Raw genomic sequence first — 15,861 nt, 5'->3', positions numbered from 1 at the left:
AAAAAAAAATGTATTGTTTGAGATTATCTTCATACTACTCCTGAAAGTATTTCAAGATTTGAAACATTGAAGAAAGAGTAAATAAAAACCTAAAGGGCAGCAAGCCAGTCGAAGGGCCACAGACAGCCATTTCTCATTACTCTTTTCTTTGTAAGGTTTAAGAGGTAGTAAAAATTGGGATAACGGCCACGTAAGCAAAGCACAGGTCCAGTTTTAAGCTACACACATATATGCAGCAATAATGCCTAGTTAAAACTCTCAGTCATGGTGCAGCAGATTTCAGTTATCTATTAAATTTGGTATACTCTTTTCCTCTGTAGATCCTGGGGTCTCTTTGCTGGGCATCAGCGTATCAGCACAGGTACTAGAAATCCTCTTCTCTGTGTAAGTCTTCCTGAGGCTGTCTTGAGAACTGGCAGGTTCATTAAACATATCCTGCGTGGAACTGGAGTCAGACAGCACCGCTGCAGTACTATCCTGACTCCTCTCTGCAAAAGAGATACAGAAGGAATGCATCATTTCATACTCATCAAGCTGTTATTTCATCTTGGTAACAGCAACATAAAACTGCAGCCACTCTGCAAACCTCTCAAATTCCTTAACAACCACCAATTCTGTTGTCTAGAAGGTATTTATTATCTTTTAAGCTGACTATTTCAACTTATCATTTTCATCTCACATCTTTGTGCTAAGAAATTAAAACCCCAGCCTTCTTTCACTAGATATTACTTAACACTAATGTAACAGAGAGCCCCCTGCCCCACCATATTTCTTCCTAGAATATAATCCTGGCAATGATGCTCAGCTTTCAAAAGCAGTTAGGCTGAGGATGCATGGTCCTATAAGATTTCCCAGTTTTACTCTGCCATTTACCTTGAAAAGCACCCAGTATAATTTCAAGCCAGGCACAATACTGGTAAGAATTCCTTGTGAAGGACAGAAAGAACAGTACCATTAGAGGGCAGAGACTTACAGGAGTGATCACTGATGCCATCTGTCCTGCTGGTGTTAGATGCTGTTCACCAATGTTCTGAAAGGTGATTTGATATGGCAAATAAACAATCCATCCAAGAACTAGGTCTGAGATAGATGGGAAACTCTTGGATTTCAAGGCAGTAGACAGAAGAACAGAAGTGACTTTGCCTTGACAGAGTGGAGTAGTGTACATTGGCTGCTGACTACATTACAGGCACAACTGTTCATCTGCTGACAGCTGTTACAGCACAGGAAAAGTTGTACAGGATCATTACTTTATCACGGGAGATAAAATTCACACCCCAGAATAAACAGGCAAGTGAAAACCTTCCACCCATGTCAGAAATCTGCCTGATACAACCCAAGTTCTTCCACATCAAGGGTTATCAGAGGCAATTCTGCATGGTTAAAAACCTCAGCTTAGTACTCCCAACAGCAAGATGCATGCATATTCCCACTGAGATGAGAAATGGGCATTTTTCTCTAATATTGTGCCAACATAATTCAGTGTCCAAAGCAAAATTCTAATAGGGGCAATTCTCTCTAAAACTGTAGCCCAAAAATTAATTTCCAGTTTCTGCTTAAGATACAGGAATAGCTTAACCAAGAGGCATGTTACATGCATTGTCTAAGTAGTTCCACTGCATTCCTACTCATTAATTTTCTTGGTAAGACCAAAAAAGAAAATTCAAAAAGCAAAAGTCCTTGCTTTGAGATGAGCTGATAATTTAATTAAATTTCTTCTGTTCCATCTGAATTGCACTGGTTCAGGAGAGAGCTAAGGGCCTCCTATGAATTCATTTTATCAAGATAAATCCCTCTGCAGACCTTCAGCTTGCAGATCAGGTTCTGCTTATTAGGATTCTAACAGATTTAAAGGAAATTTGATGCACTCCATAGGCCTTTCACTACCACACAAAGAAAACCTTCCCTTTCAATGAACAGACCTTAATAAAACTGTATCTTGAAAAAGAATGGGAGAACAGTATTTGCTTCCTAATTGGAAGTTATATAGTTGGTTAATGATGACAAGTTTTATACAGAAAGAATATAATTATAAAGAATGGGAAGAGAAAAATTCTGAAGAGAGGTCAGTTAAGCTTTAAATGAGTCATTTATAAAGCTTTAATAACCTTCTGTGGTACAAATGGATACTACTGAACTCCCAGTTGGCATCAGGAAAAACATTTACAGTCGCTCCCTTGATATTTTTTTTAAAGAAGTTTCTGCATCTGTGGCAAAGAGGCTGAATTACTCATCAAGGGAAGGGGAAAAAAAAACCTGCCAATTTCTAAATGTTGTCTCAAGCCTGGAGGTCAGTTCAAATGTGTGCACTATGACAGATGAAGCATCAGAATGTAAATCAAGAACTGCTAGAGCACTATGCAAGAGTGATATCACAGCACTAGGAAACTGCACTAAATTCTCAGCATGCAAAGAAAGACAATGATTTAGCATGTTAAATTTCAAATGTATGCATGACAGGGAAACTTTTCCCTCTGGGGAACAAATGTAAATAACTCCTTACAATAAGCTAGCTATTTTGATTTTAAATTTCTATTAAAATGACTGTAGGCTTAGGTATCCTCCTTTTCTTTCAATGTATTAACTACATAAAAAAATAATCTTAAGGAGATTAACATCGGGCTCATTAATCACTGAAAAAGAGAGGAAGACTACTATTGAGACAACTTCCTAGTACTTTTAGATACTCCTTGAATGCAGCAGATGCGTTCAAACTACACAGGCCTTATGGAAAACACTGGAGCATTTCAGAAACTAGCAGCAGCCACCAGATATTAGTATTAATTTCTCAGAAGTCACAGAGGATGGGTAAAGTTCCAGGGAATGGAAAAAAGTGTAGTACCTATCTTTACAAAGGATAAAAGATCAAAACTATTAGCCAGCTGGCCTTCATTTTCCACAGAATTATTCAAGCATAAATCCGTCTATAAGCACCTAAAAGATAACAAGACCAGTAATAGAAAATGGGTGTGTGTATATCTCAGAACATAATTCATATGTGCCTGTAAAGAATTAGTGACTCCCAAACCAGAAATGGCCAAAATGTCATGCTATTGTAAAAGCAATTAAGCAAACTTGAATGTTTCATCAGGAGCTTCTCAAAAAAAAGTGTCTTCTTGTTCTACTGAGCTCTAATGAAAATTAAGCTTAATTACGGTGTCTGTATTTGGGACCTACATTTAAAAAAAATACACTGAATAACTAAAATTAATTCAGAGGAGAGGAAAAAATATGAGACATTAATGAGATGGTGTATAAGAAAAACATCAGATGAATTGGACTTATTTATCTTCAAAAAAATGAGGGAAAAATTCCAAATACATACAATTAACCAAAATAAAAATTCAGTAATTGCTCTCCATATTCACTAAGTACAGACCAAGACGCAATACGTTTTAATTGTAGCAAGAAAATTGCCTTTTTTTTTTCTCCTAAAAAATTGCTTGGAGAACTGCTGGAGGTTTTCAGGGACAGGTTGACCAATAGCTATCATTTGTTAACGTTACCCAAGATGTACTTTAATATAATAAAAAAGCTCTGTCAACACCTAAATGCTGCAGTGTGTAATGCAGAACTCACAGCAGCTCCACCAAGTCACATCCTAACTGGCTTTATAAAAAGAAATCTACATATTTTTCATACATGAAAGTATTATCTCTTCTAGCCTAACTCACAAACATACCTTATATAGATAACAGACAGACATACAGCATGTATTTTTATATTTGTTGTGTTATAAAGCTTTTCCTTCATCTGGTAAGAGTTGACTGTAGTTGAGACAGTCGTTAGTGTTACTCTACTCACATGCCAAAGACCTCTGCAGTCTGTGAGATGTTAGAATTAATTCTGAATTCCCAACTGCTACCTGTAATTTTGAAAGATGTAAAACCAAGGAAAATAACTCTGCTTCTTGATAATTTCTGCTATAATTAAAGACAAAGCAATGCAACTCAGTGTAATTTAAGAGTAAAAAACTACTGGTTGTAATATTTTGCTTACCTAAGGTCTTAGTTCCCCCATCTGGCTAGAGCAATAGGGTAAGCTTTTCCAAAAAACTAAAGTGATCCCTCACCTATAAGCAAATGATATATCAAGGACTAAATATTCTTCTGAGGTCTCTTTCTGTAAAGTTTCCTATTATTTCAAAAGCTAGACAAAAATACAACTGGGTATTAACGTCCCCAAATCATTATCTGTCATGGAAATGAATAGGGAAAATTGTCTACTACATTGTGCATAAGGAACTGCAACAAAATTCCTATTACAAATGTGTCCTGATACCAGATTCTCTCTTTGGTATTATTACATTTTGTTTCACTCCTCTGTTGCATCACTCCTAAGTTTTAGAAAGATTTCAAACAACCTGGTGAGCTGATATCTCTATTTGATGCAAAGGTATTTAATGTTTATTTCCAAAGATTATGGAAATGGCATGTGAGAGCAAATTGGTTGGTTGTTTTTTTTAACTCATTCCTTGTAACATACTCAACTTGTGGCATTTCAGGGGTTTCTGTGTCAGAATGTATCACCTACTCTGTCAACAAGTGAAAAGGAACAGCTCTGGACATAAGATGTGAAAAGGTCAAAAGGAAAAATCTTGTTATCTTTCCAAGATATTAGTAAAATATATTAATTATTATTGGAAAGATGTCATTGGGAAGAAAGAACTTGTATGTTTATCTGTAGTGCCAAAACCTTTATTGCATCACAGTGAGATCCCGCCAGTCACTTGGATAATCAAGTAACTATCATTACCGAAACACATCTGGTTTAGATATTAGAAAAGTATCTGTAGACCATTTGACTTAATTCTATGCTTAAGAACATTTTAAGATTAATCTTATCCTGAATGAAATAAGCTTACTGGGTTGACTTAAAAAAACCCTATTCCACCATATTGCTCCATGCCTGAAAAAGCTGTTAGCATATCCCTGTCACTGCTCCACCAGCATTCAGGCACAACACCTGCACGCCTTCCAATTAACAGTAAAAAGTTGTGATAAACTTTGGGGAATCTAAGCGACTGTTTAATTTTAAAATGCGTCAGGAAGAAAAAGGCTCAGTACTTCATCAGCCACTACCCTGTGCCAGAATTCTCCCACGTGCACCATAAGCCCTGCGGACCATAGGCCATAATCCCCATCACCTAAACTGTGTCCTCTCACAGGGCTGAAGGAGGGCAGAGAAGAGACAGCGCTGTGTTCAAGTGACCTGAACTAGCAGACGTACCATCCTGATGACAAAGCTCTTACTGTTTAAGTATGCTGACCCAAGTCACATCTTTCATGGTACGAACTTACATAATTTATTCTCTGGGGAGCTGAAGTACAGCTTCATGGTGCCAGCATGGCTGAGGTGTTCCATCTTTGTCATTTAATTACTACGCAGCTCAGTAATCATGTTGTCTGCTCCCCATCCTTTGAAACTTCTTGGAAATTAAAAGGAGGAGGGAGAAGACCTCTGAAACATCTTCAGGTGAGAGTAAGTCACAGGCTCAGAAAGCCAATGGGGTGTACCTCACTTTACCTGAGGAATATCTCTTCCTGTCTTAAATATCTGAATATCCTATTTTAAATATCTAAAATGTATGCCCAGTTATTAAAAGATATCTGAGATGTGATAATCAATCAGCTACAAGTCAAAAATCAGAAACGAGTGGCACAGAAAGCTTCTGAAGAGCTATATACATATGCTAACTCAATTTACAATAAAGAAAAATCTTGCTGCATAGTTCAGAGCTTATGAATAACTATATAATATTAAAAAAAAAAAATCTTGTCTCGTGCAATAAGGTGGGCTGTTCACTGGCTGTGGATGTACAGACTCACTCTCTCTTTGTTCTGTCTGCCCGGCACTGTATCTCCTGTTTTCTCTTAACTCATACGTATCCGCATTTTTCTTTTTTGGTCTGTAGTCAGAAACATGATGCATCACACAAGTCTCACTCTTGAAACAGATTCCACTCATCATGGAAGACAACACTCAGCTCTGCATCAAAACGCACTTGCACATTTACACTAATAAAAACAAAAGAATTGCAGAGAATTGCATGGGAGCAGATTAATTTCTTGAGGACAGCAAGTCCTCTGAATGTTTAAGGGGAGTTCTCTTATAACATGAGTCAAAGATGAGAGTCTGTTTTGTCTGGCTGCACTGAACACTGAATGTGTTTCGGAAACTTGCAGTCCTATATTGCTCTTCTTCTGTCTTTCAGTGCAGAGCAACAGTATCTCATCAATGGTCCATTTATTTAGTCAAATCTTTTTTATATCATCTCACACTAAACGTCAGTGTGATACTTTTATTAATGAGAGGTTAAATTAGGGAATGGTAAAAATGGAGCATACTGCAATAAACTGGATCCAATTCATTATTCATGTAGTCCAGTATGCAGTCCCCATGAATCCAGTACCATGTGCAGAAAAGCGTACGTACTGCAGACCAAGAGATTTCATTTTAAACAGCTGGAGAGAGAGAATTTTAAAGAGGAACATTTTAACATTCCAAAAGGCAATGTGGACATTCTTTTTATGCACAGAAATATCCACTCCATCATAGAAGCTTATTTAGTTTGGCATGAGTGACAACCTGGTGCAGAAAGTTTCCCGGAGATCACCTTTGTCTCATCAGGATGAGAGAACCCCAGTGTACAAAAAACTGTGCATCTTCATAATATTTGCAGAATTACAGACCAACAAACTATGAAGTGAGACTTCTCCCACAGCATGAAGCAAGTAGCCTTTCCCAGTGGGTTTCTCATGCAGGTTTTGCCAATTATTAAAAGCAAGCCGTGACAGGTAAAAGCAGGAAGAGAATGCCTGGGGAACAGAGATTTTTATAAAGGTTAGAGGCAGCACGGGCAATATTGGTTGCAAAAGCAATCAGGCAAAGACAAACACAAAAAAGAACAATTACATCTAACTACACATAACATACTACATGATGTGGATGAAGACTTAAACAACATGGCATTTTAACACTGCAACAGCAATGGGTACTGACTACACCATCTGCACACCACCACAACAACATGGAATTAAATACCAACAACACAAAGGAGCATTACAGAAAAGAAAACCCTCACAACAATTTCCCAGTCCACTTTTTGGGAAACAGATTTCCCATTCAGATTTATTTTTCTTAATATTAATACTTCTACTGCTTTCTGAGCTGATTTCAATGCTTAGCACAAAGTTTAGGTGAATTTAAACTGCTTCAAGTCTGTACCGCGATTGGTCTTTACTGACTACATACATTCCGCCTGCATAAAGGAGGACAATGAGGATGTCTGGTTTGGTATATAAAACTGGTCATTTAGCTGGGCAAATATGGTGACATCCCAGGTAATAACAGTGTTGGTCTCTGCTGAATTCCTGTTTTTTCTTGTTTCCTACTTTGCCCTTGGAATATATAAGCTTAAACTATCAAATGCAAGTTTTCATTTTGGAGGGTTATAAAATGGCAACAGGCAGAGGTGATGACAGGAAAGACAGGATTAACAGAAGGAAGGAAAAGATGTTGCTGAATGGAAGGACAAGAAGAGAGAAAGGAAGTTGCCTGTTTTACACACTAGCAGCTAAGTCAGCCAGCAAATCACAGCTGTCACTCAGCACTACTTCTGTCTCCTTCAAGGAGAAACATGCTAGCATCTGCCACAAGGAAGAAGAAGTTTAGTTACTCCACAAGCTGTATTTACTGGTCCCTTTCTCCCATTTCCATTAAATATATGACTTAAAACTAGTATCATGCCAGTATTCACTGGATATAAAGTTTTTCAATGCTATCGACTCTAAGAGTGATTTTTGTATATCCTGGTCGTCTTCTTCACCAGCAAAACGTGCTGGACTGCTACAGAACTACAACGACACATTTAAACATAAAGTAGCCAAAATAAGTCTGCCCTCACAACTTCACCCATCTTTGAGATGAATGCTCAAAGATCAGAGTCCCAATGTTGTCCAGAAAAGATGTCTGGCTGCACAGTAGATCTCTCTTGTTTGTAAAGAGATAATTTGCTGCAGTAGGGGGCATTGCTGGATATCTTGTTAAGAAATCTCGTTAAAAAATAAAAGAAACAAACCAAAAAGCCAACGAACAACATAAAATTAATAGGAAAAAATAGGGCTCAGAAGGAACCGCAAGAGTTCCTCTAGTCCATTCCTTTTCCATCAAGATAAATCACCTCTCCAGCATTCCTGGCAGATGGCTGTATCACCACTTTTTGAAGCACTGCAGTGTTATACTGTCCCCAGGAACATATTATAGTGTTTCACTTTTCTTTTTGCTAAATAGTATTTCCTAATAATACTCTAACACTATTTTCTAATGTCCAGATTGAAAATGCAATTTAAGTCTAATCTCGTCTGCTCTGTCTCCCACGGACATGGAAATCCTGGGGTTTTGCCTCTAACTCTTTTTAGGTTACATTGCTGTCATGTCTCCCCTTAGCTGCCTCCTCCTCCCAATTCCTTCTCTCTTTCCTCACGAGTCATGTTTTGTTGAAGCAGAGCACACAAAAATGGTCAAATGATGTCTCACAGGCCAGCAATGACAGAGATCCCAATTAGCATGTTTGCTCGTGGTAATGTGTGAAGAGAACTTGCAGGTAAGACTCTCTATAATGATCTTTTTTTGTTTATGTCATATATGACCAACAATATCAATACAAGAGTAACAGTAAATAAGAGTATTGTCAGGCCTCAGAAAGAATAAACACCTACGTTGAATTTAGGCCAGATTATTTGTTCTGTGAACAACAATATAGACTGTTTCATTTACTGTCAGAATGGTAAAAAAAAAAAAAAATCTAAGAGCAGTCAACTGATGGCTGTTTTCTTGCTATTTTTAGGAATGGTCAATGGAATGCAGGCACCACGATTTTTTCAGCGATGTGATTACATGCACATGACTTTTGATGTGATGTCAACAGCATCTGACTTCAAAAGTATGTATTTTAGTACAAGTAAAATGCAAATGCATATGTAATAATATAAAGTGGAAGACCTCTGAGCATTGCTCAGCGTGTTACCTCTCCTGCCGTACTAGCCCCAAGGCAACTGTTTCAGTTTCCTGGGGCTCTTGAGTATCCAGAGTTTAGCTGTGCCAGCAACTTAGAAACCATGAGGAACGATGCAGTGCTTTGCAGTTCTACTTGTCACGGCTACACTCGGCCTTCCTAAAGATCACCCTAACCCGCTTCTTTCAGTGCCTGACATTCTGGTTGCTCTGACAGCAGCAAAGCTTAGTCCTTACTAGGCTAAGCCAGCAGATCCCAGAACTGCTACTTCAGGCCTGGCAGAGCTAGATACTCCTTAGCTTGCACCTTTGGGGTTTGCTAAGCAGCCAACTTTGGTCCCATTGGGCAATTAGTATGTCACAGTCTGTAATATCGTACTTTGACTGTGTGTATTAACGGCACGTATTGGAATATTTATCTAACTTATGTATCTCCTGGGAACATCTCAACAACCCTCAGGAGCTAAGCAGATGCAGTCTTAGGCAGAACTGCTTCTCACAGAGAGTATTACTCAGGAAATATTTAAGCATTTGCTCCCTTCTGCGTCTGCTGTGTTGAAAGACATCAAAAGGCTAATGTAAGAGCCTGCTCACTACCTAACCCGTTCACAACAACAAACAGTGAATGATACCAAAACCGTCCAATTAATTACCCCGGACTGCAATGTAAACATGACTAAACCGAACATTTCTGTATTCAATTCAGTGCAAGGGAAGAAGGATCCTCTGTCAGATTCACCAAGAATTACACATTGGAGAAAAGGAATAAATTCATCTTGCAAAGTTTCCAGGCACGTGAACATTTGTTTCAAAACTATGTCAATGAAGTTATTTACAAATTACCATTCTCCAGAAAATGACAACAGGAAGCAGCCCATCCTCTAGAAATAAGTTCTTAGCAAGCAGAGCATTTCTGCGAGGGCTGCCGCATTCTACCAACGCTAAGCTGTACACTGCAGATACTGTACTCCTTCTTGAGTGCTGATACTCGCAGATCCCGATGGATAAACAAATGGCCAGAAGAGTAGAATCAGAATAAAATTCCTAGCCAAATAACAATGTCAGGTTACAAATAGTAACTTAATTTCTGCTCTATAAGTATATTCCAAAATCTTCAGTAACGCTGTGATACCACCCTACCTTCTGCATTTATAAGCCAATTATTTATTCTATAGAGATGAGCTGCCAACCAGTCATTGCAAATGATAAAGAAAAATTAAAAGATGAAGTCTACTGCACTGTCATGCAAATCATTTCGTGCTGATACACCACATATTCACAATAGTTGCCACCTGCCTCCTTCAAAAAAGGATAATACTGTTTTGTTTTGCCTTTTTAACTACTTGTCTTGTTTCAGCCACAGTTCAGATTTTCACCCGGTCATTTCAGACAGGCATTGAAATAGTGTCCAGTCTTCTAAAGACTGAACCCGTATCTTTCCTAATAAGCTCAGACAGACATTTAGCTCTGGAGGAAAAAAAAAAAAAATTAAGAAAAAAAAGAATCACTGAAAATTCAGTCAGCTACAAACTCCTCCTATTGACATTCCCATTTTAACTAAGTGATAGGTGCCAGTGGTGGCAGGTGACAACTATGAATTTTTTATTTAAAGTTCTGACTGTACATTGATTCTATTTAAAGCACTGAATTTATAAAGATAATGAGCTTCAATATTGCCCGTGTTACCACAGACCCATCACCCTCCATGAAATGAGCAGTTTGATCATTCCTGGTCAAACCCCCCATGATTAGAGCATCTCCCTGTGCTGCCAGTATTGAGAACAGGGACTGTACCGTCCGGCGTTGCCTGCTGACGGGGTTTTTTACATTTGACGTAATCGTGGTCAACTGGAGTGGCTGTGTAAGGTGGGGATGTCAGACCTGGACCGGAGGATGAGGGGAGGGAAGTCCCAGGGCCTGGCACTGTTCCGGCTGAAGAGTGAGAGTCTTCATCAATCATGCAAGCTTTTTCCCTTGGGAGGGGCAAGAAAAAAATAAAGTGTTAACATACTAACAAAGAACATACACAAAGAACAAACAGAGCCTGTATATTCTTACAACATTTCCAATACAGTAATCAAATCTTACTAACAAATTCTAAATGATGGATCTTTAGTACAGGTTCTATTCCCGCCCCATCACTAGTCAATAGTAAAACATTCTTTATTTTGTAATGAGACAAATTACGAAGACTAAAATCTCTTAGCTTTTAAAATAAAGGCCATTTGCTTTTTGCATTTACTAATAGTTGATTTAAAAAAATCTATTAATAAATAAAACCAATAGGTTCAAAATGGAGCACAAGATCAAAATTGTTCATTTTGCTCCCTTCCCATCTACACTGTGCCAATTATTGAGAAGATCTCAGAGTAGCATATTACCTTACTGCTCATGGCACCTGAAAACTGCAAACATTATAATTCTAATCACTTCCTTTTGTTTATATTTCAATCAGCTTCATTTTATTGGTTTATTATACAGCAGTTTGTAAGTATGCTTTCAGAGGGTACTCCTGGAAATCAGCACTTACTTTTCTGCAACTTTTGGGGTGTTCTTCTCCTCACCCCTGGCAAATGGTCCCTCAGAAGCTTCTTTCATGAAAGTAACTAGTACCTCTGCATCTACTCCAGAGTCTGGTTTTCCCACAAGTTTCAAAATAGAAGCATGAAGTCGAAAGTATACCTAGAAAACACCAAAATCCATTTGATCAGTAGAGAACTCATCGCTCTGCAACCCATTACAGATAGTCTCTTGTCTGCAGGAGTTAGTAAAGACAGATGGGTATCTGTTACCTCAGCTTACCTGAACAGGACTTTTCTTGCCTATGAAAGTTGCTTGTAAATTACAAGATCTGGACACTGCAAAATTTCTCTTAACTGCAGCCTATGGAATACAACAATGAAAGCAGACCTGGTCTCCTTGGAAGCGAGTCCCCCCTAGGTATGTTCTAGATCCACCATTTTTACCAGACAACACAGACAACAGCCGAGGCATTATGACTACTACTCCAACTCATGCATGAACTTATGCTTTCATAGTTACGAGATACTTGTGAAACCTGTCCAGGTTTGATTTTGATAAAAACCGTCTAAGGAACTGTGTGCAGCAAAAGCCAGGAGCGGAATTTCTGCCAGTCTGACCAATGCTGAGACTGGAATTAAGGACTGAAACTGTCCTTAAAACAAAACCAACCTGAAAAACAGGCTCCCTTTTATTCTCCAAGTTACTCTTGTAAATGTTCCCAGATGCAGAGCACCATGTACATATGCCGAATAACGTGAACAAATAACAACTGGTATTCTATTATCCGGAGAGAACAAGGTGTTCAAGTACGTATTTAACTTTCTTTTACCTCCAATGCTTCCATGGCAAGTTCCGGTGGATTATGGTAGTGAATCTTCTTTGGATATCGGGCAGCCTCCTCATGCAAGTAATGACCTGCCTGTTTGTAATGAAGTAGATAGACAACAGGAGGCTGTTTCTGCTTCTCTGCAATCTTTCCCAGCATATAGTGAATAAGCCACTCCTCTTCATCACCATCTCCCTCACAACGAGATGCTGACGTAAAACACAGTTTGGCTGTCTCCAGCATACTGTCTCGGCGCTCTTCCATCTGTGATCAAATGAAGTGTTGACAATACATGAATTCACTGTGGCTGGGATCAAAAATTCTAAAAATACATTCCTGCATATAAGCATGCACAAACATGGTACATCATTTAAAACACTTCCAACCTAAAAGCCACAGAGCATATCCAAGTGATCATATACATCCTGACGACCTGCAAAGTGCGTTTAAGGATAGGTTTCTGTTCATTCTAGTAACTGCTGACACAAATAACCAGAACAAAACAGTAAGACACAAGTGTAAGAATATGCATATAAATATAAATCTGAAAAATAACAAGCCAATATACACATCTACAAACATTTTACCACTTTTCCAGAGATGTAATTATCCTAACTCTCCAAAGAAAAAAAAATTTGTTTGATTTGGTCTGCAATTAAAGTCTGCTAGAGCCACCTCAGACCACTATAACTTGTGAAGAAATGTATTTCATCTTGCTTGCAACGCTTGTAATTTTGAGCTGAATATTGCAAGAATACGTTTTCTCCTCCCCAAAGAAATTAAAATCAGCAGCATAAATTAAAGATATCTGCCAATAAAGCCACGTAAAAAACTAGACCAAAAGATGCACTACTGTGATTTTGTCTCTCTGAAAAACAGGTTATAAATTTACAATGTTGGCCTCTAAGGGTATCCTAAGTACTTGTTGCACTTTCAGAACTGTAACATAATCTTTCCTTTCCTAAATATTTTGTAAGGAGAGAAGAATAATAAGGTTTTTATGTATGAGAAACAGACTCCTGAAGAGATGTGTCCCTAGAAGGAAGATTACATTGTTCCAATTTATCTTTTATTATAATAGAGCTGTTCTTAATAAATTATGTGGTTTTAATATACTCTCTTGAAAAACAAGGAAGAGTCAAGCAGTCCTAAATACACATTCTGATTTTATCTGCAACTTAAGATGGCTGCTCTGTATTGTACCTTTTATCTGATAACACAAAGTAACTCCAGCATTGTCCCTGGAATGCCTCAGCAAGACCCTCACAGCCAAAAGGCCACAAGACCAAACTTTTCATAGATCAAAGGCAGAAAATTTAATAACTTCATTTCTGGGTTTGGAGCTCTTGGATGTAATAACCCTCAGAAAGAGAAATATGTTGTGAGCTGTCACTTCAAACATACTACGTAATAATCCATTTTTCCTCCTTTAAGCAAGCTTCCACCGTCTTTCTCCTCAGAGGGTCAAATGCTGTCTCAGTGTGCAGAGGCAGCGCAGTGTTACTACATTTACATAGGCAGCTCAGATGCACGACCTGTCACCCTGCTGTAAACGTGTTCTGCTGGAAACAAAGGGTGTTCCCAATACTGTTCTTCATAGTTTGAACACTTTAAAAAAAAAACCAAACCACTAAAAATACTAGTTTTTACAAATTACAGTGGACCCTCAGGAGCAGCACTTCTTTTTTTCATTCTGCTTCCAGTTGTGGACTACATAGTAAGTCAGAATAGTTAAATCAGAAATAGAGTTTACCAGTAAAAAAAACAGACAAAACATTTTCCCTAGCAACTCTTACTGCTGTCAGAAAGTATTTAAAATCACTCATTTTGGCTTAGCAATAAACTTCGTCGTCATGCATAGGGAGCTAATGAATTTATAACAACTTTTTCTATGATAATTCTATCAATCTCCTCATTTTGATCTTTTGTTTAAGTAAATAGCCGAAAAGTACAGAAAAGGGGGTGCACGTCTTTAGAGAATGAGATGACATATGGACACAGATATCAGAGTAATTCCTGATCTTTTCACTATTTAATTATGTATACATTTCACCTTTTCCTGGAAATGTTGTATGACATTTACAGAAAGGTAAGGTAAATATAATCCCCCTTTCCAGAAGGTTACAGTAATTTTGTGTCACCTTCAAAGAATAATTCAAAGACCAGGCTCAAACTAATTTTACATGGGAAAAGGAAAGAAAAAACCTCCTTTACAAGCTGCTGCTGTCAATCAGTATTTAAGAATGAATATTAGGATTTCCGGTATCACAAAGTAACCATACAGTCTAACATGTCATATACAGCATGCAAATATTTTAAAAGTTACTATGTTAGAACAGATAATTTAAAATATTTAAAGTTTCATGCTGCTCCCAGTTAGATCCCACCTGCTGCACAACTTCAGAGGGCAGTTCTGATTTCCACTGTTTAAGCTGTCGGGACGCAAAAGAATGCAGGGCGTAGGAAATGGTGCCGTATTCTATCCACAAGGAGAGGTTAGAGCTGTCGATCTCTAGGGCTCGCTTGAAGCAGTTCAAGACAGGAGTAGAGTGCTTCCAGATTGGGCCGTCACTTTTCAGTTCATTGGAGTTCAGCTTGTCCTGGATACGGCTTGCTCGAGCCAGAGCCATGCCAGCCCAAGAGTCAAACCTACGCAAGCAAGAACATAACACATGAACAATTTTCCCCCAAACATTGCATAGAATGGCCCAGAATTCATTTTGTTATATCCACGACTTCCTCTCTTCTTTTCACCAAATGCTCTGTCAAAAGAGATTTCTGTATCTCCTCCTCCCCTCATAGTGGAACAGAGGCTCTATAGCCTAAATCACACTGATTTTATTGAAATAAAGCACTCTCCCCCGTAACTGACACACCTGAAGAACAAACAAAACAACAAGGTTTATTTGCTATGCAAAAATGGCCTATCTATGCTTCTAGTGGCAGCACTGCCACTGATTTCTCAGTAACCACACTGTCCTGTCTAAACACTGTCACCCATTATTACAGCAGGCCAGCGACAGCCCTTATGACATCTTGTATTGTTGGACTGAACTGTCAATCGTCTTTATCGTCATCATTTTCCAACACAAACCCCGGATGCATTCATGTAGGAAAGCTCTGATGAGCAGTAAAATAGCTTACTGAGGGGACTGCTCAGGAGCCAGCCCTGTGTCTATTCGATCATTGACAACGCAGTCTGAGGAGCCGTTTCCATAGTCCATAATCTCACATTCGCATCTGGGTCAACAGCTGCGGAATTTTTCAATTTTTCCCATGAGTCTAACACTAAAGGAATAATAAGTGTTCTCACATTTTTGCTTGTAATTTCTTGCTGATTTCAACTGAAAACCCATTTCTGGGTCAAATGACCTCAACAGTCAGATTCCTGAGGGGAATGGAAGGGGAACTGTAATACAGACATTTGAAGGAGTAACATCTCACATGACTGGGGTAAAAACAACTATGCTACTACACGAAGTATAAATGACATATTC

The 15,861-nt window shown here is 38.4% G+C and overlaps 1 protein-coding gene across 1 annotated transcript in view; it reads right to left on the bottom strand.

The window, feature by feature from the left end:
- Window positions 1-305: 305 nt before the first annotated feature.
- The window catches only part of CABIN1 (calcineurin binding protein 1), a gene marked incomplete at its 3' end in the record, with an annotated part of 38,290 nt that continues 22,734 nt past the window's right edge, over window positions 306-15,861 (bottom strand). The window contains exons 23-27 of the mRNA XM_010136657.1: window positions 14,752-15,013; window positions 12,368-12,628; window positions 11,546-11,697; window positions 10,810-10,988; window positions 306-488 (exon numbers count right to left, since the gene is read on the bottom strand). Of these exons, the coding sequence (XP_010134959.1) occupies window positions 306-488; window positions 10,810-10,988; window positions 11,546-11,697; window positions 12,368-12,628; window positions 14,752-15,013 (1,037 nt within the window). The remainder of the gene's footprint in view (window positions 489-10,809; window positions 10,989-11,545; window positions 11,698-12,367; window positions 12,629-14,751; window positions 15,014-15,861) is intronic.

This window comes from Buceros rhinoceros, unplaced genomic scaffold (assembly GCF_000710305.1).
Source record: "Buceros rhinoceros silvestris isolate BGI_N320 unplaced genomic scaffold, ASM71030v1 scaffold9990, whole genome shotgun sequence".
Classification (NCBI taxonomy): Eukaryota; Metazoa; Chordata; class Aves; order Bucerotiformes; family Bucerotidae; genus Buceros; species Buceros rhinoceros.
The sequence above is the reverse complement of the archived record's forward strand: the minus strand, read 5'-3'. Positions and strand labels throughout refer to the sequence as shown.